Source organism: Peromyscus maniculatus, chromosome 15 (assembly GCF_049852395.1).
Source record: "Peromyscus maniculatus bairdii isolate BWxNUB_F1_BW_parent chromosome 15, HU_Pman_BW_mat_3.1, whole genome shotgun sequence".
NCBI classification, from domain to species: Eukaryota; Metazoa; Chordata; class Mammalia; order Rodentia; family Cricetidae; genus Peromyscus; species Peromyscus maniculatus.
Genome location: NC_134866.1, coordinates 79,447,729 through 79,475,438, shown reverse-complemented (window position 1 = coordinate 79,475,438; position 27,710 = coordinate 79,447,729). Strand labels below are relative to the sequence as shown.

At 43.3% G+C, this 27,710-nt stretch overlaps 2 protein-coding genes across 2 annotated transcripts in view; one reads left to right on the top strand and one right to left on the bottom strand.

Moving 5' to 3' along the window:
* The window catches only part of Nln (neurolysin), a 106,417-nt gene extending 89,243 nt beyond the window's left edge, over positions 1 to 17,174 (bottom strand). Inside the window, exon 1 of the mRNA XM_006982738.4 lies at positions 16,940 to 17,174. Coding sequence (XP_006982800.1) covers positions 16,940 to 16,980 — 41 coding nt within the window. The 5' untranslated portion in view covers positions 16,981 to 17,174. The remainder of the gene's footprint in view (positions 1 to 16,939) is intronic.
* Positions 17,175 to 17,309: 135 nt separating this feature from the next.
* The window catches only part of Sgtb (small glutamine rich tetratricopeptide repeat co-chaperone beta), a 40,980-nt gene continuing 30,579 nt past the window's right edge, over positions 17,310 to 27,710 (top strand). The window contains exons 1-3 of the mRNA XM_042261704.2: positions 17,310 to 17,538; positions 18,614 to 18,734; positions 25,758 to 25,861. Coding sequence (XP_042117638.1) covers positions 18,635 to 18,734; positions 25,758 to 25,861 — 204 coding nt within the window. The 5' untranslated portion in view covers positions 17,310 to 17,538; positions 18,614 to 18,634. The remainder of the gene's footprint in view (positions 17,539 to 18,613; positions 18,735 to 25,757; positions 25,862 to 27,710) is intronic.

Sequence of the window (27,710 nt, the reverse complement as noted above, 5' to 3'; positions counted from 1 at the left end):
TTTAATGTTCACTCCGTGGTGGACTCCATGAGAGAGCAGCTGTGGGGCCTCCCCAGACCACAGGGGCTGCAGCACAGCACCCCACTTCCTTAGCCGGTTTTCCTCAGTTCTAGCAGCCACTGCCTTCTTACCCACTGTGCTATTTTTAAGTTCTGGTAAACAAGGGATTAGAGAACGCCGGTCTTTACATGTCCAAATTCCATGTCCTTCAAAGCCCAGCTGTGACACATAAATCACGTGCTAATCCCTATTTCTATCTTGGAAGTGACTCCTCTCCCTTGATTTGCCTATCAGTTTCTCTACTACCCTCTAAGGGATTTATCACCTTCACATTTATATTCTAATTATTTAAGTATGTGGTTTTTCACCCTTACTATGCTGTTTCCTTTGTATTTTAACAAGCAAAATAAAAACAAGCTAAGAATTAGCCCTAGGAAGTCTACTTGTACATTTACCACATAGTATTATTCTGTAGGCTGTTACTCGTTACATTGCTCAATTTACCTATGTTATTGGTCTGCAGGATACATCTTTCTGTGAAACAGTGCTTAGAAAAAATGCTTCCACTGATTCTCTTTATTAAAAGATGTATTTTTTTTGTGTGTAAGCCACTGCTAGGCAGCAGAGGCCCCGAGAGGCCAGAAGAGGGCATCAGATTCTCTGAGGCAAAACTTACAGGCACTTGTGAGCACCTAATGTGGGTGCTGGCAACAGAACCCCAGTCCTCTGGAGGAGCGGCAAGGGCTCTTAACCACTGGGCCATCTCTCCAGTCCCCAGTAATTAATTCATCTGTTATGTTTTCCTTTGCCCTATTTTCCAGAAAGCCCAAAGCAAAATACCAGACTGACTTGATGTTCTTTCCATTTTTTATTTTTATCTTGAATAGTCTTCTCCTTTTACTTTTATATATTTATTTATTTATTTATCAAGGCAGGATCTTGCTATGTAGCCCCAGGCTAGCCTCCAATGTGTGGTAATCCTTCTACTTCAGCGTCTTGAATTCTGGGGTTACAGGTATGTGCCAACTTACCTGGCTATTTTCATTCATTTTCCCGCATAATTTTAGGTCAGTAAACACAAGTGCATTGTGAGAGCAGACGTGTTTGAGGAGGAAGAGTCAGCTTCAGTGAGTGAATAATGCCAGTCTAAGTTTCCCAGCAGGGCCACGCGCACAGTCCCTTGCACAGTTAACTGCCCCAAGTTAAGGTTCCCGGGACAAGAGATTGAAGTTCTGGAGTTTACGCACAGGTTGCAAGCAGCTATCTTCAATCACCCACCACCTCTGAAACGTGACAGCATTTCAGTGCTGATATGAAGCGGTTCTGATGAGCAGTTTTACACACCTTTCTGACCAGGGCTGGATCCTTTTGCTATTCCAATTCTGATTTTCATGTCTTTATTTCTCTTCGGCTAAAAACACGCTGTCAGGAGGGGAGTACTTGTGGCACACGGAGCTGGATTTAATGCAGCGGGAATGAGATGTGTTCCAGATAGGATCTCACTATCATGGTGTACTTGGGCTGGGTACTTTTTCCACCACGTAAGTGGAACAGCAGGCCACCGTTTCTTAATGTGACCAATAGAATGTTACCTCTTTCAGGAACGTTCAGGGACGTGTGTGTCCTCCATCTCAAGTACCTCTTGAGTCATAAATGTCCGGAGAGTCTGGCTCCCCTGCCGTGAGCTGACCCCAGGCCTGTCCAAGAGAAGCTTGCCTTCTGCTCCTTCTCAGCTTGATTGCTTCTGACCCAGTATTTCACAGACTGGCACTTCTTTCATATCCAGGCCAACATATTTAGAAAAACTTTGTTTCTGAAGAATCATTAATTAGACTACTGCTCTACAGAGCTATTGCCTGGGTCTGTAAGGGACCCCGTGACCTTGAATGCCTCCAGTGATGACTACAGAATATGACAAAGTTCCCCACTTGTCATTTATGGCTTCATCTCTGCCTTGTGCCTACCCGAGTATACACTCAAGATTCCTCTGGATCTGCTGCTTGAGCACAGCCCCCGACAACTGGCTGACTGCTGTGGATCACGCCACTCTATGTTCAGAAGTACGAGACTAGGGTTCTATTGGCTAATTAACACTCAGACATAGTAATTTCCCTTAGCAACCTGCATTTTGCTTAAACAAACTTAAAACCAGTCATTTCAAACAGAGTTTAAAATATCTACTGCCTACTCAGTTATGCTCACTTCCATCTAAATTGTCAATAACATTCGTCAAATCTAGGTCTGTCCTCTTTAGACATAAGCAGGGAATCCTGACTCCTCAGTTACTATTGCTGATGCTATCTTTTCACTTATCCATTTAATAAAAACATTTATTCAGCATCTACTATGTAATAATGCCATGCTAAATGTTAGACATCAAAATGAACAACAAAAAACTGGGTTCCTGATCTCAGAAACTACCAACCATCAGGATAAGTAATACCTGGGCTACTGAAGTCCTTACAGGATTCAGAGGGACTGAATTTAATAGTAGTCAGGAAAATTCACCCCAAAGAGTACAAACAAGCTCAGCTGAGACTAACAGCGTCTCTCACAATCTACCTTAGAGCTCTAGTTACTCTCTGACACCGGTGAGTAAAGAGAGGGCAGAGACAGTTTTTGCCTTGTCTAAAGTTTTCCCCCAAAATTTAGCTCAGAAACACATACTAACCAGAGATCTTATAAATAGATCTTTGGAATACTGTAAAACAAGTGAGGGGTAGAATTTATAGACTATATAAACAGTACTTACATTCAATATAAAAATAGTGTATCAAATCTGGGCACGGTGGCAAAAGCCCATAATAAACATAGTGTGATCTTACTGAATGAAAGGAAGGAGGGGGGAGGAAGGACAAAAGTCCAATAGCAAATAGGTAAAAGGTATTGTGATGGCTATACTTGGTTGTCAACTTGACTACATCTGGAATTAACCAGAAATGCAAGCAGCTGGGCACACCTGTGTAGCTTGATTTTTCCGCCTCGCCCACAGTCAGGACAAACCTCTGTCACCCGCCAGTTCCACAGCCGCTCAGACCCAACCAAGTAAACACAGACACTTATATTGCTTTCAAACCGTATGGCCGTGGCAGGCTTCCTGTTAACTGTCCTTATCTTGCTAACTGTGCTTTTATCTTAAATTGATCCATTTCCATACATCTGTACCTTGCCATGTGGCTGGTGGCTTACTAGCATCTTCACATGCTGCTGGTCATGGTAGCGGCTGCAGCCTCTCTGGTCATGGCAGCGGCTGCTGCGTCTCCTTCTGCCTTTCTGTCCTTTTATCCTGCCTAGCCACGGCCGATCAGGTTTTATTTATTAACCAATCAAAGCAACTTGACATACAGACCATCCCCCAGCACAGCCAAGTGCAGACCATCTCAAACACCTGCACTCAGGCCCATGGTCCTAATCATCCTCTATACGGACCTGCTGGGTAACGCCACAAAGAACCTGAGAATGGGCTCCCACAGGACATACAAAACATCCCACAGCACACCTGTGAGGGCTTTTCTTGACTGGATTATTTGAAGTAGGAAAAGCCATCCTAAACCCGGACCTTCTGAGGTAAGAAGGCCCACCCAAATCTGGGCCACACCTTGCGGCAGCCTATATAAAGAATGGGAAGAAAGAAGCCTTTGCTTTTTGCCTGCTTGCCCCCACTCTTCTTATTGGCAAGTTCATCTATACGGCTGCTAAGGCATTCCTTCACTGGCATTAGAGCCTACTTCTTTGGGTTCCGGTGAAGACCAGCTGAGACATCCATCCTCATGGACGGAACAATTACTGGGTTCTTGGACTTTCCATTAGGAGAGCATTGTTGGATGAGCTGGGCCACAGCCTGTAAGCCACTAATAAATTCATTTTATATAAAAATTCTCTGTTCCTCTAGAGAACCCTGACTAATATAGATATGAATCGGTATAATGTACAAAGGACAAAGATGAAAGCATGCTAAGACTCAAGAGTAAATGTACATCGGCTCCTAGTGTTCACTGGCAAAACTCTGTAACACCAAGAGTGGCTTACGGTGGTGGACTAATGGCCATTCATAAACACTGTGTAGGGGGAAGAGAGAATTCATATAATAATCACTTTAGAAAATTAAAGGGGGGGTCAGTTGAGAAAGTGCACACAATCCAGCTTTAAAAAAAAAAAAAAAAGCAACAACCTAAATATCCACGAACAAGAAAATGGATGAACTTCTGAAGTGTCACACTGTGGCCACATGAAACCAGTTCCACCAAGTGAAACTAAGTCGCAGGTAGTTTAGGGCACCAGGCACTTGCAGTGTGTGTATAAAGAGGATACAAAAGCAAAGCTTGGAGCAGGGGTTACCACAAAAAGGGACATGGATGAGGGAGGCAGGGAAGGGATGTAAAGGTACCAGAAATATGCTTTTGTATGTAAAGGCACATTTTCCTTCTTCGAGACAGGGTCTATGGTAGTCCTGGCTGCCCTGAAACTCACAGACACCCACCTGCCTCTGCCTCTCAAGTGCTGGGATTAAAGGTATGTGCCACCATGGCTGGCTTTTCATTCTTTTGAACATATTGAATATGCACTCGAATTTTGTATATATTTCTTTAAAATTAAAGGCAAACTAGTAAGTGTTAGGTTCTAAGGTAGTATGAAAAAAGAATGTTTTAGATAAGGATTGGCATGTCTCGATTCTAGGCTGTGTGCTGAAGACATGAACTTTCTGGATGAGACCCCGAGTCCAGAGAGAGAAGCCTGGGACACTAAGAGGAGGCTAGATTGTGTGAGAGTTTTAAAATCAAAGGGTGACATACCACCCTTGCTTTTCCTCAAGGCCTCTGTCTTCCAAAGGAAGGCATTGGTGGGGAGCCAAACCCAAGGCTGGTCTCATTTCAAACTAGCAGAAGAAGAAAGAGAAAGAATGTGAAGACTTGGTTAGTGGGAAAGTAAAAGAGACAGAGGAAAAAGATATGGTTCATTTTTGTTTTGTAATGGAGACAGTTATTACTGTCATACTTGTTGGCCTGGAATTTAATACGTAGACCAGGCTGGCCTCAAAGTCACAGAGGTCCTGTTGCCTCTGCCTCCCCAGTGCTGGGTTTAAAGGTATGCACCAGCATGCTCAGCTGCCTTTTTAGATTTAAAAATTTTTATTTTTAAGTATGTGTATGTGTGTACATGTGGTTTGGTACACCGTGGAGGCCAGGAGAGGGCGTCAGATTGCCCGGAGCTGGAGTTCAGGGGATTGTGAACTGCTGGATGTGGGTGCTGGGAACTAAACTCAGGTTCTCTCCAAGAGCAGTGTGTGCTCTTACACTGAGCTATCTCCCTAGTTTCAGCTTCCAGGCTTCTGACTTGAAAAAAAAAATGGTTACATCAGGATAAAGAACCATGGAATAAGATCGGGTCTACAGGGAAACGTAGTAAAATTAACTCAGGACAAGGCAATAGTGAGAATAAACAACCCAATAGTTCAGCAAATACCTCTTGAGTGACCAAGTGACTGTGTGTTGTGGAGTATTATTGTAAGATTTGTTATATTTGTTCCTGCTATGGAATATTTGTTTAATGATGCAAAGATGTGTTACATTCTTTTACATTGCATTTGTTTAGCTCTATGAAGCTGTGTTACTTTGCCTGTCTAAAACACCTATTGGTCTAGTGAAGACTTGAATGTCCAATAGCAAAGCAGGAGAAAGGATAATTGGGGGCTGGCAGGCAGAGAAAATAAAAAAAGGAGAAATCTGGGAAGAGAAGATTGAGGAGTGAGAAAAGGAGAGGAGGAGGATGCCAAGGGCCAGCCACCCAGCTACACAGCAAGCCCTGGAGTAAGAAGTAAAGCACAGAGAATAGAGAAAGATAAGAGCCCAGAGGCAAAAGGTAGATGGGATAATTGAAGTTAACAAAAGCTGGCTAGAAATAAGCCAAGCTAAGGCCAGGCATTAATAAGTAAGAATAAATCACCGTGTATTTATTTGGGAGCTGGATGGCGGGCCCCCCCAAAAGAGCAAAGAGCCAAAGAGTTAAAACAGCAACTACAACTGTGAGACCTTGGAAAGGAGCTGTTAAATCAATGAACACAAACTAATGATTCATGTATTTCTTTTTCAAACAAATGCTTCTCTTTTTTGTACCCCGACAAAGAGGACCATGAGGCACTACAAAGAATTCCTATGGGAATTTTGTTTTTGTTTTTTGAGACAGGGTTTCTCTGTGTAGTTTTGGTGCCTGTCCTGCATCTCTGTGGACCAGGCTGATCTTGAACTCACAGAGATCCGCCTGCCTCTGCTTTTCGAGTGCTGGGATTAAAGGTGTGTGCCACCACTACCCAGCTCCTATGAGAATTTAAAAGACTGCTAAATAAAGTTTATAATAAAGTCTAACTATGCAGCCCTGGGAGTATGGGTATTATGCATTTTTAGAAAGCAGGATTCAGTTGGGTGGTGGTGGCACCCTGTCTTGAAAAACAAAATAAAGCAGGACTTACCAGAAAGTTGTGGCTATTTCAGTCCCTGCAACTCTGCCCATGATATAGAGCAAATACATTGTTCCTCTTCATCTTGCCTTCAAACGGGATTAGCTATCAGAAATACTCCACCCAGCTCAGGGGCTGGAGAGATGGCTCAAAGGTTAAGAACAATGGCTGCTCTTCCGAAGGACTCGGTTTGATTCCCAGCACCCACACGAAGGCTCACTACCACCTGTAACTCTAGTTCCGTGGTATCCAACAGCCTCTTTGGGCTTCCACAGGCACTGTACACACGTCTGCACGTACACTGAGGCAAAACATCCGCACACATACACAAAACAACAACCACTAGCTCAGTGTGACCTGAAAGATCAGGGGTCCCTTTTTAATGCCAAGTGGGAGGAAGAGATAATCAGAATGGGGAGACAGGAGCTTCTATGCAAGTCAGAAGCATCGCTTTGTGAGCTGGAGCGCCTTTCCCACTTCACATTCTATATTGACTTCCTTTGGTTTTAATTAATGATTGGAAGTCTTCTTAAAACGCCCATCTTCAGGCCAGCTGTGGTGGATCCTCCTGTAACCCCAGGAGGCTGGGGCAGGAACTAGGGCAGGATGACTGCTGCAAATCTGAGAGCAGACCGGTCTACACAGTGAGACTCACGTTTCAAAAGAAAAGAAAGTCAGCTCTTACTGTATTGGCTGGTTTTAGACTTCCTGTGATGGTGAACTGTGACGTGGAAGTGTAAGCTGAATAAACCCTTCTCCAGTTGCTTTGGTCATGGTGTTTCATCGCAGTAATGGAAACCCTAAGACAAGTTGGTACCAGGCTAGTGGGGTATTGCTGTGTTGAGAGCTCAGTGGGCCATTCTGTAGAAGCCTGGAGGATGAGAATGTTGAGGGCAAGGCAGAAGATGAAGGCCTGGCTTCTGATGTTTCAGAGGGAAGTTTAAACACTCTATTGGAGCCGTTTGTTATTTTGAGTTAGACTCTGTGGTTCTGGTCAGCTGGGGCTGAAGAATTAGCTGTGATAAAGAGGAGACCAGCATCATTGAGGGGAAGTCTTCTGGGAAGTGTTTCCTCGGAGTCAGCACACAGAAGCTGTGTTTCAGAGGTGGTCAAGGTTGTACCTTGTATTGGCAGCTGAACTTGGTAATGTGTCACCCAGGTGGTGCTTAATTTTGAAGGCATGAAGGGGTCATGGAGAGCAGCTGAAGCTTGGTACTGGGAGAGGCCAGGAGAGGCCAATAGTGAAAATAACACCTCAGTAGCGTTTCAAGGCCCAGGACTGAAGGGGTCATGCAGAGAAGTTGAGGCTTGGCACCATAAAGAGAGCCCTGGAGAGGTTACTGGTGAAAGTGCAGCCCAGTTGCCCCAAAGACCTCAGCAGTTCGTAGATGCCAGTACCATGGGATGACCAAGGACAGCCAAGAGCAGTGGAGCGGAGCCTGCCTGGACCTGGAAGACAAGCTGTGTGTGCTGCAGAGGGCAGAGCCGGAAAAGTGACCCAAGCCCTTTGGAGGAGCCCAGAAGATTGTGGGTGAATCCTAGACGCTGAACATTGTAATCAAGCATACAGGAACCCACAGTTGAGAGATTGTCAATTTTTAAAGAGATTGGATATTTTAAAGAGACTGAACTTTTAATGTGTTTGAATCTGTAAGGACTGTTGGTCTTTTGAAGTTATTTATGTTGTATATTGTGATAATAATATTAATGTGCTACCTGGGCATAAATGAGAAAGGAAAGATTCTAATTGAAAAGTGCTGTGCTTGTTTGTCAAGGTAACAAGGGTTCAGTTACACTGGCCAGTTTTATGTCCACTTGACACAAGCTAGAATCATCAATGAAGAGGAAGCCTCAATTGAGAAAATGCCTCCATAAAATTGGGCCATTGGCAAGTCTGTGGAGCATTTTCTTAATTAGTGATTGATGTGGGAGGGCCTAGCCCATTGCGGATGGTGCCACGCCAGGCTGTGGTCCTGGGTTCTATAAAGAAAGCAGGCTGAGCAGACTGGGGAAGCAAGCCAGTAAGCAGCACTCTTCCACGGCCTCTGCATCAGCTCCTGCCTTCAGGTCCCTGCCCTGCTTGAGTTCCTGTCCTGACTTCCTTTGATGATGACCTGTGATGTGGAAGCGTAAGCTAAATAAACCCTTTCCTCCCCAGGTTCCTTTGGTCATGGTATTTCATCACAGCAACAGTCACCCTAACTAAGACACTTATGATAGATACATGATGTAAATGAATGAAACAAAAGATAAAAAGTAGGGGGTAGAGAGATGGCTCCAAAGTTAAGAGCACATGCTGATCTTCTCAAGGACTGGAGTTTGGATCTCAGTACCCACCCTGGGCAGCTCACAACCTCCTGTAACTCTAGCTCTAGGGGATCTGACACCCTCTTCCGTCCTCCTTGGGTATACCACCCCATGTGACATATGCAATACACAGACACAAAATAACAAAAAAAAAATTAAGATAAAAATATTAGAGAGTTGAAAATGATTCAAAGAATTTATTATCTTGGAGTGGAGAAGAGCTTTCTAGGTATGGGACCAAAGACAGAAATCATAAAGGAAAAGAATACTATACCTGATCCATTCAAAATTTTAAAGTTTTGTAGATCAAAAGCAAAAATGGAAAATGAAGCAATAATCAATCTCAAATCTCAAAGTAAACAACAACAAACAAAAACAAAAAAAAAAACCCAAATTGAAGTATTTACCAGGGGCTCTCAATAGTCCCAATTCAAAAGCTCCTAAAATAAAGAACAGTCAACTCACAGACATAAAAATAATAACTAATATTCACTTAAATTTTGTTATGTGACAATGTGGTGGACTGTTGCTAAAATGGACTTAATTTTTCCTATACTAAGACATTCGTGTCACCTACAACGTGAGCTTGCTGCCTTTCCAATCAAGAGACAGAGTCCCTATCTAGGCGACGGTGGAGCACGCCTTTAATCCCAACAATCATGAGGCAGAAGCAGGTGGATCTCTGTGAGTATGAGGGCAGCCTGGGCTACAGAGTGAGTTTCAGGACAGCCAAAGCTATAGAGAGAGACCCTGTCTTGAGAAAAACAGAGAGAAAGAGAGACTGAGAGAGTCCTTTTCCTGTTTCTTGAATGCGCTCTGGCCGTGGGACTTGCTTTAGCTGGCAGAATGTGACGGAGCTGACAGTGTTTCACTTCCTCATTACACAGGCCTGGCATATGGCAGCTCTCACATGGAACCCTGCTGGATGAGAGAGAGATCCCTGCAGCAGCCATTTTAGCTCCCTGATCACGTGAGAATAAGCAGGGTTGCCAACTCAACACATGGCTAATGGTAGGTGTACAAACAAGTCAAGAAAAACTGCCCAACCACTGCAAAGGTTAGTTCACAATATCAAACACTTATTGTTGTTCCTGGAAAGACAGTTACAAAGCACCACTGTGGCAACAGGAATGGATGGATCTAGCCGGGTAATAGTGTCATCTCTGAATCTGAAACATGAATACATTTTCCTCATCTTCTCTCTCGCACACAGCCTGACATTAACTCCACCCTGGTCACAAGGGCTCAGTCACTTTCCTCAGCACAGGAGCCACATTGTTGCTTCTTTCATTTTCCTTGTATTTCCATAGCACAATCCCGTTTCTCTTGGATCATTGCTCACCCGTCACCGTCTGTCTGGGCCTTACCTGTTCATTATGTACAATTTCATACCCATTAATACCAAATATCCCTCTTTTCTGCTCTACATAGAAAGTGTGGTTTTTCTATCTAATATGCTACGTATTTTCTTTAATTGCTTTTCTCCTTATATAAGATAAATCCCCCCAAGATAAGACGTCTGTCTGCTCTGCTCACTGCTGTATTCTCAGATACAGGAGATTGTGGAACCTAATAACCCCCTCAAATGTTTGGTGTCTAAAGACAGCATCTAGTCAGTTGTCAATTTACTGATGAGGGGAATGGTCACAGACAAGCATTTTGGCCTAAGATCACAGTGCTGGCTGGAGACAGAGCCAGCACACAAACTCAGGCATGCTGGACCCAGACTCCCAAGGTCTAGACGCCCTTTGCAACACACATCTTGGCATATAAACCTTCACGAGATACACATTCATTTCCTTGGCTCGTGGCATCTTTAATACACGTGGTCCTTCCCACAGAAGTTTGTTTGAACCCAAAGATTATATGTAAGTTTGAGAAAGTAACAGAGTTTTTGACCAAGGTCAGCAGTGAAAAGACATCACAACAAAAAAATCCCCATACGTAACTTCTTATCTGTTTTTGACAAGTAATCTTAGTTTAGATTTTTGATATTCAAATCCTTTCCTTATTGAACAATTTTTTCCCCTTGTCACTGCTGTCCTAAAATTGTGGAGGTTAATATGTGTTAGACTTAGGGGTGCAATCTCAATTTTATTTAATTACAATCAGATATGTAAAAAATTATTGAATTTATGAATAACTGTATTTTGACTCTCTAAGTTTTTTTTTCATACAATCTTTTTACACTAGAAAACAAATTACCCTGACTGCTTCTATACCACAGTTCTGAATTTGCCAAGAAATTATATTCACCTAATAATTCACAAAAGAAATATAAGGAAATGCAAATTATTTTTTTCTTTTTTTGGTTTTTCGAGACAGGGTTTCTCTGTGTAGCTTTGTGCCTTTCCTGGAACTCACTCTGTAGACCAGGCTGGCCTTGAACTCACAGAGATCCGCCTGCCTTTGCCCCCCCAAGTGCTGGGAAATGCAAATTATGATGAGAAGCTTCCACTTACCAAACTGGTAAGGACAAAAAAATACTTAAATGCTGAGGTGTTAGTAAAAGTGTAGAGAGACCACATTTACATATTCTAATGGTTTGCCATAACTTGTTTGTTTTGGGGGGGTATACAAAGGTGCATGTGTTTGTATGTGCACTCCTGTGCCTGTGGAGGCCAAAAGTCAATGCTGGATACCTCTTCTGTTGCTCTTTGCTGTGGTTTTTGAGGCAGGGTCTCTCGGTGAAACTGAAACTCACTGATTCAGCTAGACTGGTTGGCCATGGAGCGCTGAGATCCACCTGTTTCCCTCCATCTGCAACTCCCCTCCTCCCCGCCAGGGCTGGCATTACAGCCGCTCTTCCCTGAGCTTAGCCTTTACATGAGTGCTATGGACCAAGCTCAGTGCCTAATGCTCCAATGGCAAGCACTTGGCCTTCTAGCCATGTCCCCAGTCTATACATTTTTAGAAAAGAATGCAGTAAGGACCAAAGTCCTGAAAGTGAGGTATGTTCTTTGGTTTACAAATTCTATTTCTTAGATCTTACCCTAAGAAAATAAAGGTTTGAAATAAAGACTTATTATTACGAACATTAAAGATTGGTGTAGTAGTGTATAAATGTACTCCTAGCACTGGAATAGAGGAAGAGATAGGAGAATGCTAAGTGCTAAGCTTCAGGCCATCCTGGGCCACTGAGCAAATTCAAGGCCAAACTGAGTTACATAGTGAGACCCAGTCTCAAAACAAACAAACAAACAAACAAACAAACAAACAAACAAATAAAAATAAAAGTATCAAAGATAGGAGATGTGATACAGTGGACAGAAGTACGTGCTTGATTAACAGCAACTACAATCTACAGTCTAGTCTTCAGGGTCCTGGCCTGTTTATTCCCAAGGAACAGAACTCATACTCGTACCAACCTGCCAAGCTGTTGTGTGAACAGCATATAGCTGCTCTGCCAGCAGGAAGACCTAACTCAATCAAGTAAAAATCTAGCCCAGATATGCTCAAGTGCCAGTGGAACTAGGGAGAAAAGAACACAAGGCCTCCCATGCTGTTCAGCATCAACTTTCTTGGGGGGACACAAAAGTTTGAAACATAACAGATTCTGAATTAAGTCACTTAAGCTCAAAGTGAAGGACTACTACTGTATATGATGAGTGACTTAAGTCACTGTTCTATTGCTGTGAAGAGAGACCAGGACCAAAGCAACTCTTATAAAAGAAAGCATTTAATTAGGGGCTTGGTCCACAGTTTCAGAGGCTTAGTCCATTCTCATGTTGGCAGAGAGCATGGTGGCAGGCAGGCGTGGTGCTGAGAGCTATCTTGATCCGCAAGCATAAAAAGAGACTAGGCCTGGCATGGGCTTTTGAAACCTCAAGGCCCACCCCCAGTGACACACTTCCTCCAACAAGGCCACACCTACTCCAACATGGCCACACCTCCTAATCCTTCTCAAATAGTGTCACTCCCTAATGACTAAGCATTCAAATATGTGAGCCTATAGGGGCCATTCTTATTCAAACCACCACAGTGACTAATTGCTATGTATGTCTTCAACAGAAGAGCTGATGTACTTATTGTAGATTACTAATAGTCCCTCTGAAATCCCTGCCTCTTCTTTTGAGGCAAGGTCTCACTCTGAGACCCAGGATAGCCTTGAACTCACAATCTTCCTGCCTCAGTCTATCACACACTGAGATAACAGACATGTACCACCATACTGGCATATTACTAGCTTCTAACAAAATAACACTTTTATGGCATTTTACTTATTTATTTATTTATTTATTTCTACACATGAATGAAGGCATCTTGATATAATACATAAGCAGTTCTTCACACTTAGAGTGCACATGTCAAGGTCACAGGGCTGACCAGGCCAGGGAGAGCATGAGATTAAGAATCTTCCAAATACTGAAGCACACTGATGTTGCCATACAGACATTTGCAGTGATGATGAAAAGCAATGGTAGATTAAACCATTGCCATCTTTGCCCTCAAAACTATCACTGCCAGAGCTGGGCGGTGGTGGCGCACGCCTTTAATCCCAGCACTCGGGAGGCTGAGGCAGGAGGATCTCTGTGAGTTCAAGGCCAGCCTGGACTACCAAGTGAGTTCCAGGAAAGGCGCAAAGCTACACAAGAGAAACCCTGTCTCGAAAAACCAAAAAAAAACAAACAAACAAACAAAAAAAACCCTATCACTGCCATTGGTAGACAAACTCAAAGCCACACACATTAAAAAGAAATCCCAGTTGCACTGCAGGATATTCTTGCGGAGGCACCAAATGGGCTGTGGAATAATCCTCCTGTACGCTGGAAATGTGTTGCTCGTGTTGTTTTTATAAAGAGGACTGGTCGATAGCTAGGCAGGATTTCCGGGGCAGAGAAAAAGCTGGGAAGGATGGGAGTCTGGGGAGTCAAAGCCAGATGCAAAAGAACCAACACGGGAAGTTCACAGATGAGGTAAATGAGCCTCAGAGTAGCACACAGATTAATAGAAATGGGCTAATTTGCTGGGTGGTGGTGGCACATGCCTTTAATCCCAGCACTCAGGAAGTAGAGGCAGGCCTGCGAGTTAGAGGCCAGCCTGGTCTACAGAGTGAGTTCCAGGACAGGCTCCAAAGCTACACAGAGAAACCCTGTTTCAAACCACCCCCCCAAAAAAAAAGAAAAAGGAAAAAAGAAATGAGTTATTTTAAGTTGTAAGGGCTAGCTGGAGACAAGCCTAAGCTATTGGCCAAGCATTTATAATTAATAATAAGTCTATATGTGGTTATTTGGGAACCACTGATGGATCACAGAGAAACTCTGCCTACAAATATTGTTTATTTTAAACTTTCAACCCTTCAGTGTATACATATGGCCAGGCACACATACAGTACTTCTGAACACCCAAGTACAATGGTGTTTTAGAAGAGCTGGCTGCTCAAATCAAAGCATTTGTGAAGGTGAATGAACGGTGAGTCAAAATATCTTTTTTTCCCTCCCTTTCTTTTCATGGAATATCCTTTAAAGTTTTTTAGAAATTAAGTCAAAGCTGGGCAGTGGTGGCGCACGCCTGTAATCCCAGCACTTGGGAGGCAGAGGCAGGCGGATCTCTGTGAGTTCGAGGCCAGCCTGGGCTACAGAGTGAGTTCCAGAAAAGGCGCAAAGCTACACAGAGAAAACCTGTCTCAGAAAACGAAACCAAAACAAACAAACAAACAAAAAAACAAAAAAAAAAAAAAAGAAAAAAAAGAAAAAAATTAAGTCAAATTTTTTGCAAATGGGTCTTGCAATGTACTCTGGGCTGGCCTTCAACTCTTGATCCTATTGACCAATCTCCAATGCTCAGATTACAGAAATGTGCTACTATGCTTGATTATAATACTATTTAATTTAGTTAGTTAGTTAGTTAGTTAGTTAGTTAGTTAGTTTAGTTTCTCAAGACAGGTTTTCTCTGTGTAACAGCTCTGGCTGTCCTGGAACTCACTTTGTAGACCAGGCTGCCTTGAGCTCGAGATTCGCCTGCTTCTGCTTCTGCCTCCTGAATGCCACCATCACTTGGAGATGCATATATATATATATATATATATATATATATATATATATATATGTATATAATTTTTAATGACAAACAAATCAGAATGATTCTGCTTGCCGCATCAGTGTGAGGCTCTGGGTTCAATGCCCAGCACTCAAACAAAAATTGACTTAAATATTTAACAGAATACTAGTAGGTTTTGTGAGATGGCTCATGTCATCTCAGCAACTGGGAAGCTGAGACAAGAGGAACACGAATTCAAGGCCAGCATAGACTTTATATAGCAAGACCCTGTCTTGGGAAAAAAGAAAATCCCCAGAAAACTAACAAAGTGAGACTGTCACTTCAAGGAAAAATATGAGAATATACATCTCTAATAAAATTCCAGCTTTTAAATGAAAACTACAATTTTGGAGAATACTATATGCTACAGTGAATATCTGAAGACTTTTAATAAAGTAGATGATAACATTGAGGAATGTGATCATTGGAGAGCATATAACGAAGTATGTCAGCATCAGAAGAACTACATAACACAGCCACTAATTTCCAAATGAACTGTGATTGATGTTACAAAATTAGGCGGAGTACACTCTCCATTTAAAATGTAAGGTACACCAACTGGATTTCAATGTAGCAGAGTAAGAAGTACACAGTGGTACACACTTCCAACTCCACTCTGCAACCCATCCTGTAAAAACCACCATCTGTCCAACTTTGGTGTGATATCAAAGACCGCCATGGCTACCTTAGGAAGCTATTAAAATATTCTCTTTACAACTACATATGAACATGACGCAAGATCTTCCTTCTGAAATCAAAATAAAATAGAGAAACAGATTAAATGTAGAGGATTACGTAGGAATCAAGCTATTTTGTATTAAGTCACTGCTGCATCCACTGACAGATGAATGGAAAAATATGCATGTAATGTATTTATTACTATTTGATAAACACCCTAATCCTTTAAAACTGTTCCAGTTTTAATATTATATGGTTAACTATGGGCAGATATAAATAGACAAAAACGAAACTAACGTTCCTAGGTTTCCAGCAATTTTTGAAAGGTAATGGGGTCCTGATATTAAAAAAGTTAGAGAAGAGAGCTACTTGCCTTATAATTTATTCTCTCTTCTTGCTTTTCTAAGTGAAGACCTCCATTTCTAGGTACAGCTTCATTTGACAGCGATACCACTGACAGCCAGGAGACCAGAAAAACTACAACCACAACAGCAAACCCAGCCCAAATAATGGCCACAGTCATGACAAGAACTCTTCAGATTCACTACTGTTCCCTGGGTGCACAAAAACTGCAAGGACTAAGGAACACAAAGATCCACACAGATGAGTGGCAAGGCACAATAGAAAACTATGAAAAGCAGAAATGCTGACGGTTCAAAGTAGTTTTGTGCACATCTACAAAAACCACAAAGTCCTTTTTTCCCTGATGAAGTCTTACTTGAAATTTCAGTGTAGGGCAGATTTGGCAACGGGGGGGGGGGGGGGGGGGATGGCGGCATTGTTTCCCGAAAGCCGGTATACCCGTGCGAAGAATTTAATTCCCTCACCATTTTGCTACTGGTCTGTAGCAGAGGGGTGTGGTTAGAGCGGCGCTAGGAAGCAATTCAAAGCAGCTGCCCAGGCTGCCCCAAACTGTGGACAAGCAACAATTCTGGGCCAAGTCCATTTGCCAGGGTAAGAGGCCGAATGGGAAGGAAGAAAATAAAAACGAAGTTAGAAAGCAAGGATGGAAATAAGTATCAAAATAAAAACGGTCCCGAGTGTATATTACACGCCCGGTACGCTAACATGTGCAGGAGGTGCCTATGAAAATGCTTTATTCCTGAGCCCAGAGCTGTGGCACTTGCTATATCTGCCAGGTCTGCAGTTCTGAAGGGAACGTCGGTCTGTCTTTTGGTATTCATTTTGGGTTGGGGTTGTGAACCACTATTCTTATGGACTGCGGCGGAGGCAATCCCAAACAAAGGGAAAGGATAGCCTCCAGAGGGAAGCGGGGTTGGGAAAGGTGGCCCCAGGTTGCTGCGCCAGGTGTCCCTCCGGAGTCCTCCAAGCAGGCAGAGGGAAGAGGCAGTCCCAGGAGCATCGCCGGGGTGCAGTAGGGCTGCACCAGGCCCCCACGGCATTCGCGGACAGACGACCCCACCCTGCCCACGGTCAAGGTTAACCCGCCCACCGGAGTACCTGTGGAGGCCTCGCACAGCCGAAAGGCACAGGGTGATCATGGGCACGCCGGGAGGCCGGCAGCAGCGGGCGCGTGGTCCTCCGGCCTGTGGGTGCGGCAGGCGGGCGGTGGAGTCTCCGGGCCCGGGAGCCGAGAGTGGGCCTTGCCGCCGAGACCGGAGCTCCAGAACGCGGCGGCCAGCCCTGCCAGCGCCCTCCCACGTGCTGCAGCCCCACGCCTGCGCCCGCGGCCCCGCCCCTCGGCCCGGCCCCGCTCCGCATCCGGCTCCGCCCCCGGACCGGCTCCGCCCCCGGACCGGCTCCGCCCCGTCCCACCCCTCGCCCCGCCCCTCTCCCTGTCCCGCCCCCACCCCCACCCACTCGGTGCCCTGCTCCGCCCCAGGGGCGGATCCAGCAAGACCCAGCGTCCGAGCGCCTAGCGAGCCGCCGGGTGGGTTGAGGGGGCGGCGGCGCTGTGGGAGCCGGGGAAGTTTGGGCGACGCGGCCAGATCTGCGATCCAGAGCGCCAGGCGCTCGAGCCTCGAGGACCGCGGGGGCAGGCGGACACGCTTCCCGACGCCCCCGGGGCCCGCAGCCGTCGTCTCGTGTCCTCTTGCCTGGTAAGGGGGCTTCTATCTGGGAAGGGTGCGTCTCCCGCGGCTCCAGATGGAGGCCTGCACCGCGCACCCCGTGCAAACCCGGTCTGAGCTGAGGCAAAGCCCGGGTGCAGCGGGGAGGGAACCATGGAGTGGGAGGTGGATGTGATTGGAGATGTAGGAGGGGAAGCTTGGAGGAGGTTGGACAGCACCCCCCAGCTCCCCATTCTCTCTCCCCCTTCTGCCCACGGGGCCTTAGTCAGTATGTATAATAACCTCTCTGGCCTAGAGACTGGGCTCGGCTTTAGGCTTCAAAAGAAGTACAAAGCCAATAAACATCCTAGCGGCGAGTACCACACCCTGGCCGTGAATTAGGGATCCCGGGGAGCAGATTGCTGATACGATTTAGTGGAAATAAGCCATTAATGCCGCCTGGCCCTGCGCCACTGTTTGGATGCATAGTATTCCATGTGAATGAACGCGGCCAGGAGCTTCCGGCTTGTCCACGAGAGCACAGCTGCTGCAGACAGGGCAGGTCGGTTTGTAGTATCCATCCGTTTAGAGGGTGGTTTCTGAGCCGTGTGTTGATTAAATAGAAACGCCGTTTATTAACAGTAGTACTCAGTGGTTGAACAACCTTTCCACAGAGCCTTGTCATCAGCAAGTAACTCAACCTACAAAAGTAGTGGAGTGTAAATTATTAATACATTAAAAAAAAAAAAAAAAGAAACACCTCTTGGAATAAAGGAAGATGCTCATTGTGGCTGCCTTCTGAGTCAGCAGTACTAAATCTCCCTCAATTCAAAGTGAGGCCTTTCAAGGGTGATTCTCCCTGTGTCTTTCTTGTATCTGTATCATATACATTGTTAAGACAGAATGAGTTTGCTACACATGTTTTGAAAACACGTCTTTTCACTGAGGCAAGCTTTAACCCAGTTTAATAGTGCTGGTTTTGAATGAACTTGTGGAATATATTACTGTAACAACATGTGCTTTCTTGACGCTTTAACGAGAGAAAAGGTCAAAGTAATGGATATTTTTGTTTTTATTACTTTTAACATAGTATATAACCACTGATACTTTCTTCTTTTTTCATCAGGGAGGTAGCCAAGCTTCTAAAATGTCATCCGTCAAGCCTCTGGTTTATGCAGTTATTCGTTTCTTGCGGGAACAAAGTCAGATGGATGCATATACTTCTGATGAACAAGAAAGTTTGGAAGGTAGGTACCTCCTGTTCTTTGTGTTCTTATCATAATTATGAAGAAAGGTTAAACAGCTATATCCCCAAGTTCATGATTTTTAATAACAAAATCAATATTTTCTTGAGAGGCTTAACTAGATGTGTTATTTCCATTTTCTGAGATTTGTTTTAACTAATAAAAAATACAACTATTGTTTATTTACTGAAAAATTATTGTCAGAAGTATGTCATTCATATTCTAGGGAAGTTGTTCTTGGTGGGGGGGGATTAAGTTAACATTGTTCCCACTTCACACATGAGGAAAAGAGATCACATGATTTCAGCAACAGAACAGTTACTATGTAACAAAGCTGAGGTTTAAATCCAGTTCATACTTCAAAGATTTTTCCCCCTCATTTTTCTAATAAGCAGAGGATCTCATTCAGAAGAACACTTGAAAATACCTTAGTCATTGCTATATCACTGTAAAAAAAAATCTAAGTAATTATACCATGACTGAGCTCTAGCAAATGATACTTTGGGAAATGAGAGGATTTTGCACTTGTTTTATGGGAGCTTTAAATCTCGGCTTCAGTAATCTGTAAAGCTGAGCAGGACTGGAGAAGCACCATGCATTTCCTTGATACCATCTTGGTGCTTCATGTTTATGAATGATAAAGTTTTAATTCAGTACAGCTGTAAGAAGATGGCATGATGTAGATAGAGAGGCTTCAGAAAGCCTAGCTTCCTTGTGGTCCAAAGACTTAATTGTTGCAATGAGAGCACATTGGGGTGAGCTGAGGAAATCGCAGAACAGTTTGAATTTCCCATCTCCAGGCTGCTTCTCCAATAGAGGGGGACTCCTCTATTAATTCTGTGTACTTTCATTGTAGATAGGCTTTAAGTAGGTGTAAATCAAAGCTGGGCATTTGTTCTAAATCATCCTGTGAGGTGATGTCTTTCCAGGTGGCAATGGGAGGAGCAGGTGAGGCACTGTGGGAGGACATTGCAAATTAGCCCTCTAATAGTAAGGTCTTTTTGTCCTCCCTGGCTGTGTGAAGATAAAGGTAGCTTGGCTAGCAAAGGAAAGTCTCGGTTGTGATTGCTCTGTAGCCACAGAGGAAGGCAATCACATAAGAGATATTTCTTCTCTAATCTAAGGCAGTATGGTGTTTTTATGAAGCAGAAAGAAAATCGGGAGTATTTTAAAAACCAAGATGTTATGCCCTATTTTTAGAATGGCGTTCAGCCAAAAATATGTGCCTTCAGCTGTTTGTTATATATGGAGTCGGCAGTGGTGCCAATTGTTTGTGACTGACCCCTATTTTTGACTCTGTGAGTCTAATTTAATTGAACATGAAGTCATGTGGAGGTGTCTGCCCACCTTCGAGACATTTGAAAATGCCTTGGGAGAGGCTCCGTCGTTCCAGCACATTTACCACTGTTGTGGAGCTGGGCTTCATCAGCTTTGACGTTCGTCACCAGATCGTGTCATCCACTCCTCCCGATTGTTGTCGCCTCTGACATCTGCTTCACTTTGGAGTGTTGTCCCTGCAGCACACTTGTCGCTCCCGCAGGCACTGCTCCGTCCTGAGCTCTTTCCCATCCTGATAAACTCCTCCGGGGTGAGTCTCACAGTTCTCTTCCACTGGCCGCCGCTGGCGCTTCTCTCCGCCCCTGATTTCAACCACTTGGTTACACACTAGGTCGGTGTTTCTGAACCGAGGGTCATTTTGCAAAGTCTGGAGACATCTCTGAGGGTCACAACCTTTGGGGAGGCTGGCATTACCGGCCTCTCATGGGTAGAAGCCGTAGATGGTGCTAAGCCCTCGGCACTGGCCAAGAAGGGCCCTGATAACAAGGAATTACGTGATCTAAAGTGTCAGGTGATGAGATGCAGAGCCTCTTTCCCAGACCATATCATCCCCAAATTGTATTCCACCAGCCATCTCTATCTAAAACATCTTACTTCCCGACCTCTACTGTCTGTGTCTCTAGCACACTCTCTCTAGTATCCACATCCCAACAGTCCCTTGACCACCCCTCCAAGCTGTTGATCTCATCCTTTCCCCTACCTCTGCCTTACTTGTCTTAAACCCTGCGCTGGATCATTATGATGTTTTCTTGTATAATTTCTCCTGTCTTGAAAAACCAAACCTTAATTGTAATTTTCTAACTACTGAGTTAGGAAATGCCCATATCCATTTGACTATACATTAATGGAGCAAAATGTACAATTTTGCTGACTGACTGTATTAATTCGTGACTGAAAACCTTAAGCAGACCTTCAGTGCTGCTGGGTGACCAGGGTATTTGTTCCTCATTCATTCATTCATTCATTCATTTGTTCATCCTTGTTATTATCCTAGATGGTCATTTTAATAATCTCTTTTATCTTCTGAAACTCCAGACTTCTAGTCCAGCTTTTACCATGAAAAAAGAAGAAGAAGAAAACAACATCTACCAACTTCCACACTCCTTATATTCACTCCCTGCCAATACCCTCATGCTTTGCCTACCTGCCTGTCCATTACCGTAGGTGGAATAGCTACATCTCTTTCTCAGAGAAATCTCTCTCCTGGCACATTTTGTCCCATCCTATCTCACCTGCTAGGATTTTATATAGATTCTGTTTGTCCTACATCATCAACTTTTCACTCCACTGGATCATTTTCATTCAATCATAATAAATGTACCATTAGTTCCTCTCTCATTGAAAACAAAAGCAAAAACAAGAAAAGAAAAATGAATAGGGATGGAGAGATGGCTCGTTGGTTAGAGTGCTTGATGTTCTTCTAGAGGACCCAAGTAAGGTGCCCAGCCCACGATGAGTGGTTCGCTCCCTCCAATAGCCCTAGCTTCAGGAAGATCTGAAGCCCTCTTCTGGTCTCTGAGGGCATATTGTTTACAGTCGATACACAAATACACACACACACAAGTGAAAATAATTTTGGGGGGGATAGAGAGTTGGCTCAGTGGTTTAGAGCACTGGCTGTTCTTCCAGAGGACTTGAGTTAAATTCCTAGCACCCACATGGTGGCTCACAACCATCTAGCCCCATGGGATCCAATGCCTTCTTCTGGCCTCTGGTAGCACCAGGAGCACATGTGTAGCACTGACATATATACGTACAGCCAAAACACCCATAAACATAAAATAAAAAGAGGATTTTAAATGGATATTCTTGTCATTGTACCCAGTACCTCTTGTCTGAATTTTTTCCTTCCTTTGTAACAAGACTGTTTGAAAAGTTGTCTATACTTGATTTCTCCAATTCTTCTCTTAATTTTAAGAGAATCCTTTATAATAATCCTTTATCTTCATCCATTTTACTCTCATTAAGGGCATTAGTGATTTCTGTGTTTAGTTAAACAATTAGTTCATATTCTTTTTTTTGTTTGTTTTGTTTTTCTGTTTCTCGAGACAGAGTTTCTCTGTGTAGCTTTGGTGCCTGTCCTGGAACTCACTTTGTAGACCAGGATGGCCTCGAACTCACAGAGATCTTCCTGCCTCTGCCTCCACTGCCCAGTTAGTTCTTATTCTTTATCTGACTTACTAATTCTTTCTTTCATCCTGTTCTCATGTATTTTACTTATCTTCTAGAACATCTCCTAATCCTCGGTTGTCATCTCCCTTCATTTCTTGCTCTTTCTCACCATTGCTGATTCCCTTTTTCCTGATCCATCATGCCTGTAGTTGACAGCTTGATTTATTTTTTCCACTGTCTTCACTCATTTCTTTGGTGAGAGTATTTAGCTTATTGCCTGAGGTACCCCAAATTTATATGCTTAGAACTGTAACCCCAGTCCAGACCTTTTTTCTAAACCTAGCTTTCTATATCCAGCTTCCTACCACATATCTCCACTTGCAAGTCTAGTAGGCATCTCACAATTAACATTGCCAAAACTGAACTCACAGTTCTCCCACCTAAAATCTGTTCTTTCCACAACTTCCCTCTCTCAGAGAGAGCAGCTCCAGAGTTCCCTTTGCTTAGGCCAAAAACTTGGGCATCATTCTAGGGTCTTGCTTTCTCATAGTCTATATCCGACTGTTAATAAATCTTGTTTGTGCCTTCAAAAGTCAGTCTGTCCTTCTTTCTTTCTCAAGGTCTCATTGTATGTCTGTGGCCAGAACTCTCTATATGGACTCGGTTGGCTTCGAACTCATAGAAATCTGCCTGCTTCTGCATCCTGAGTGCTGGAATTAAAGGTGTGCACCATCACACCAGGACTGAAAGTCTGTACTTCCAAATGCATCTTGAGTCAGCAGTTAGGGAATATAGTTCCGTCATAGACTGCTTGCCTTGTGTGCCCTGCTGTGCATAAGTCCCCAGTACTGCAAAAACCAACCAAACAAAACCATAAAATAAAATTTGAGTCTAACCACCTCTTACGGCTTCCGCTGGTGTCTCCCCAGGTTGAAACTGCTCATTGCTTGTTTACTGTGGTAACCCCTTTCTTCCCCAGTTCTGGCTCCCTGGACGATCCAAACGTGTCCATCTCTTAAGACTGTGGCAGATTCATCTCTTAAGACTGTGGCAGATTCTGTTGCTCTTTATGCAGAATCTTGCCAGGACTCCTTATGTTACTTAGTCATTGCATAAAGTATCTATATAATTTGGGCATGTTGTCCACCTACTGCTTTTCATTTGGTTTCAGCCAAATTAGCTTCCTTACTGCGAGGCCCCAGATCCTTGTGCCTAAAGGCTTTTGCTCTGCCTGTTTCCTTGGCCTGGAATAGCCTCCCATCATCTGTACCTCTGTAATGATAACACTTTTGTCTGCTCCCAGTCTGCCGGATTTCTTTTTCAAGGAGGCCTGCCCTGAACTCTACGTTAAATCTGCAGTCTGCATTCCTGCTCAGCTCCCAGCCTCCCCGTCCTCCTTACCCTTGTTTCTTATTTATAGCCCTCTTCTCATCCTCTGCTCTGAGAGGTTAAGGTTCTATTCTGCTTGATTCACTGGTATAGCAGGTATTTAGAAAGGAACCTGACATGTGATATGTGCTCCATATGTATTTGTTGAATTGAATTCTAGGGCTGTACTTACCTGATCTTTATCTTGGTTTCTAAGTCTCCTGGGCAGAATACATCAACCCCTCCCCAAAGAATGTTTCTGAAGTGAATCTATCCTGTCTGTTTAGCTCTGAAGTTGCATGGCCTGGTTTGTGGTTAATGGCTTGTTTTTGTTCTCTTGATCTATTTTTGTGTTTGTGAACTTATGTTTGGGTTTTGCTGTTTTGGTTTTGGTAGCCAGTGATGGGCAGGAGGAATGTTCTCTGCCCTAGATCTGATCATTTTAAAGTTCCTTGGAAATTAAAGTATGATTTTTACTGTAGACAAAGAAGCCAACAGATTCCATTTATTGACCATCTACTACTTGCCAAGCTCTGTTAAAGTCAAAGACAAATAAGATAATAGGCCCTGTGGTCAAGGAGATGGTTTAACATGAGATACATGCATGGCAGTGCATGTGACGTAGAGCGATCCTTCCAGTCATAGAACCCTACAGAGTACACGGCCCAGTAAAGAATGACAGTTGGATCCTGGATAGAGGGTGCAAGGGTAAGCAAATACATGTGCATACATTTTTAATATTTTAAGTATGTGTCATGGCACCAAGAGCAAATCTATTTGCAGTCCAGTATTTTAAATGCAGCTTCATCTGCGTGGGAGAAATAGAAAAGGAGAAAGCCACATTCTTGTAGTTCTAGCTACTGAGGAGGCCTAAATATCAAAACACAGAAAGGGAAAGAAGAAAGTATAAGTGAATAGGTTATTTTTCTCCCTAAAAGATACTTGTACTTCTTATTGCTTAGAACTCGGTGCTTTATTCAGGCTCTTTCTAAGGAGAATTTTCTTTTCTGTGGCTGCTGAAAGTAATAGTATTTATTTTATGACAGGGATATTTTCCTCAAGACCACAATTAAAACAAAGTATCTTTTAAAAGTCCTGTAAAATGTGCATGCCTCTATTCTGATGTCGGAAGGGCAGTGACTATTTTGACCATGTGCTTGGTTTCTTCTCCGGCTGGAGCACCATCAGGATAAGAACCAGTTTGTCCCCTCAAAAGGGTCCTTGCAGGGGGGACAAAGTATGTCTCCTCACTGCTTCTGCCTTGGGCTGCTCAATCATGTGTATCATTTGAGTGGGAGCCCACCTGATTTCCTGTCTCTGTTCAGCCTATTCTCAGCATTCTTGTCAGTCTTTCAGTTCTAAACACAGTCACCGTCCTTTGCTAAATCCTTGAAAACCCTCCATTTTCCAGTTGCAGAGTCCCACTCTTGAAAAATGTCATTGAAGCTGCCTTGTGATCTGTTAAGTCTTTGATTCTTACATAATCTCCCTTCGTGTCTTTGCATCAGTCTGTACCTTGTACCCTCGCTGTCCCAACCAGTTATTTTGTCCTCCACCAAAAATAGACGAGGCAACTGCCATCATTTAGCATGCTGTATATTTTGTTTTAGGATATGGACAGTGATTTGTTTTTCCTGTTATGTTTATTGCTGCTCCTCCCACACCTTGAACAGAACTTTACACGTAGTAGGCACATAGGAAATCTGCATACATGAATGAATATTTTAAAACAGACCTATTTTTGTGTTACTGTGCCAGGATTGATATTTAGTGCCTGCTTTGGGCCAGGTATTATATCTCTCTTACTAATTTTCATCAAGTTGAAAAATCTTGTTTTTCATATATAAAAGATGTATAACATTTTAAGTTTGTTTGATGCATTGGTAGTCAATTAGTAGGTATCAGGATTGGAATGTAAGATTAATGTTATGTTCTTCTTTTTGATGGCCTCCATCAAGATTATGATGTGCTACATATGTGCAGAAATTATATTCTAGCTAACACTTACTGTTTAGTGAGAAATAAGAGACTGCTATCTTTCTTTGATAGCTCGTCTATAAATAGAAATCTCTATGCAGCTGGACCAATTAGTTCTTCGTCTGTTCTTTGGCCATAAACACTGATTTACTATAGATTACATTTCTGTAAGGAAAACCAGAAGGTTCCTTTTTAAAGTTGCTAATCCCCCTGCCCTTATTCTATTTCAAGTTGCAATTCAGTGCTTGGAGACAGTTTTTAAGATCAGTCCAGAAGATACACACCTAGCAGTTTCACAGCCTTTGACAGAAATATTCACAAACTCCGTCTGTAAGGTATGTTGGCATTTTTTTTTTTCCTCTCAATAGTATTTGATGCAAGAATGATCCAGTTTTATCTTGACCTATTTTTTGTTTGTTTGTTTTGGTTTTTCGAGACAGGGTTTCTCTATGTAGCCCTGGCTGTCCTGAAACTCACTCTGTAGACCAGGCTGTCCTTGAACTCAAGAGACCTACCTGCCTCTGCCTCCCAAGTGCTGGAATTAAAGGCATTCACCACCATTGCTCGGCTTATCTTGGGCTCTTAATAGTTGAGGGGATAGGTCTACAAATAATCAGCTTCTTCCTGGATGTTATTTAGGAACTAAAATATACCTCACCTAACGTGCTTTAGATGTTCCTATTAGCGACTGTTCTCACAGTCTCACCTTGCCTACTTTGAAGTCTTTCATGGTTTATTTTTAAATTTCCAGGATCTATGGTGCCGGAGAGATGGCTCAGCAGTTAAAGCACACACTGCTGGTGCAGAAGACCAGGGTTGTGTGCCCAGCGCCCACTTTGGGTGCTGCCGTTCTAATGCGGTACTGGAGCTTTGCATGATGAGGATTTTGGGAGTGATGCTGGCACAGGACGCGTTAGCGTCAGCTCTGTGTGGATGTTGCTGACAGTACATTCGGCTGCGTTTCCCACACTCTGTTTCTAGAACTTGGTGGCAAGAGATCCTTAGAGTACTTGCAATGAAGATGGAATTTGGTAGCTTGGGCCTCAGAAGAGAGTCACGCAGGCGCAGGTTAACTCACCAAGCAGATGAGCTCATATGGCAAGACGTGAGGAGTGACATGTCTCTGCTCTTTCTTTGGTCTCCACTTGGATTAAGACGGGCTGTTTGCCGTTTTCATTGTGTCTGAGCTTGTGGCTTCCTGAGGCAGCCTGCTCCAGTTGCCAGATTAGACCATGACTGAAGCAGATCTTTATGCTCAGCTTCCCAAGGGCTGTGTATCAGACAGCACTTGGCGTTTGCTTGCTCTCAAGCTAGTGTCTCCACTGACGGTACTGAAGGTAGCTGCTAATTACCACGGTTCCTGTCTTCCAGGAACATCCAGTTGACTTTTATACTCTACTTGAATAAAGCTCTTCAGCTGTAACTCCCTGATTGCACTTAATTGTGAGAGATTTGTTGTATACTCTTTTTAAGTTGTGAATTTGGTTGAGACTGACTCCCTGTAACATCTTCAGGATATTATTTGTGGTAACATCATCCTTTAGTACCCAGGTCTACACCTGTGCTTCTTCTCAGCATATTGACACGATACAGCAGAGAAAGTCTGAAGTGTGTCTGAAGCAGCATTGACATCATTATGATTAGCATTGACGTCGTCGTGATTAAAGAGTTTGTCTCATCAATTGTACTTGAATGTGGTGTTAGTCACTTACATTTTACAATTCTGCTTTTTCCTTCCAGCCCCTCAGCTTGGTTTATACATATATGAAATGGACTTGTTCCCTTGATTTAAAGCATGTAACAATTGCCAACACATTTTAAGGCATTCAGATTTTTGTCAGTGAATATGATGAATTTATTTTCAGGGTAAAACTGTGATTATATTTTATAAGTTAAGGGGTTAGAAAAGAAAATATATTATAATCAATTTTTCATTAGGCCATTTTTTTCTGACCCAGATTATTCATTTTTTAATTAATTAACTGCATAGGTTGTTGGAAGTTGTAAAATGGAAGGCTAAGAGCAAGTTCTATAGAGCAGTAGGGACCGTGTCTTAGGATCATAGTTAAGCAGTGAGTACTCATGAGTGTTCCACTTTGTTTCTGTTTTTCATTTGATATTTTATGCTTCATAAGGAAGGATTTTTTGTTTGTTTGGTTTTTAAATTTTATTTATTTATGTATC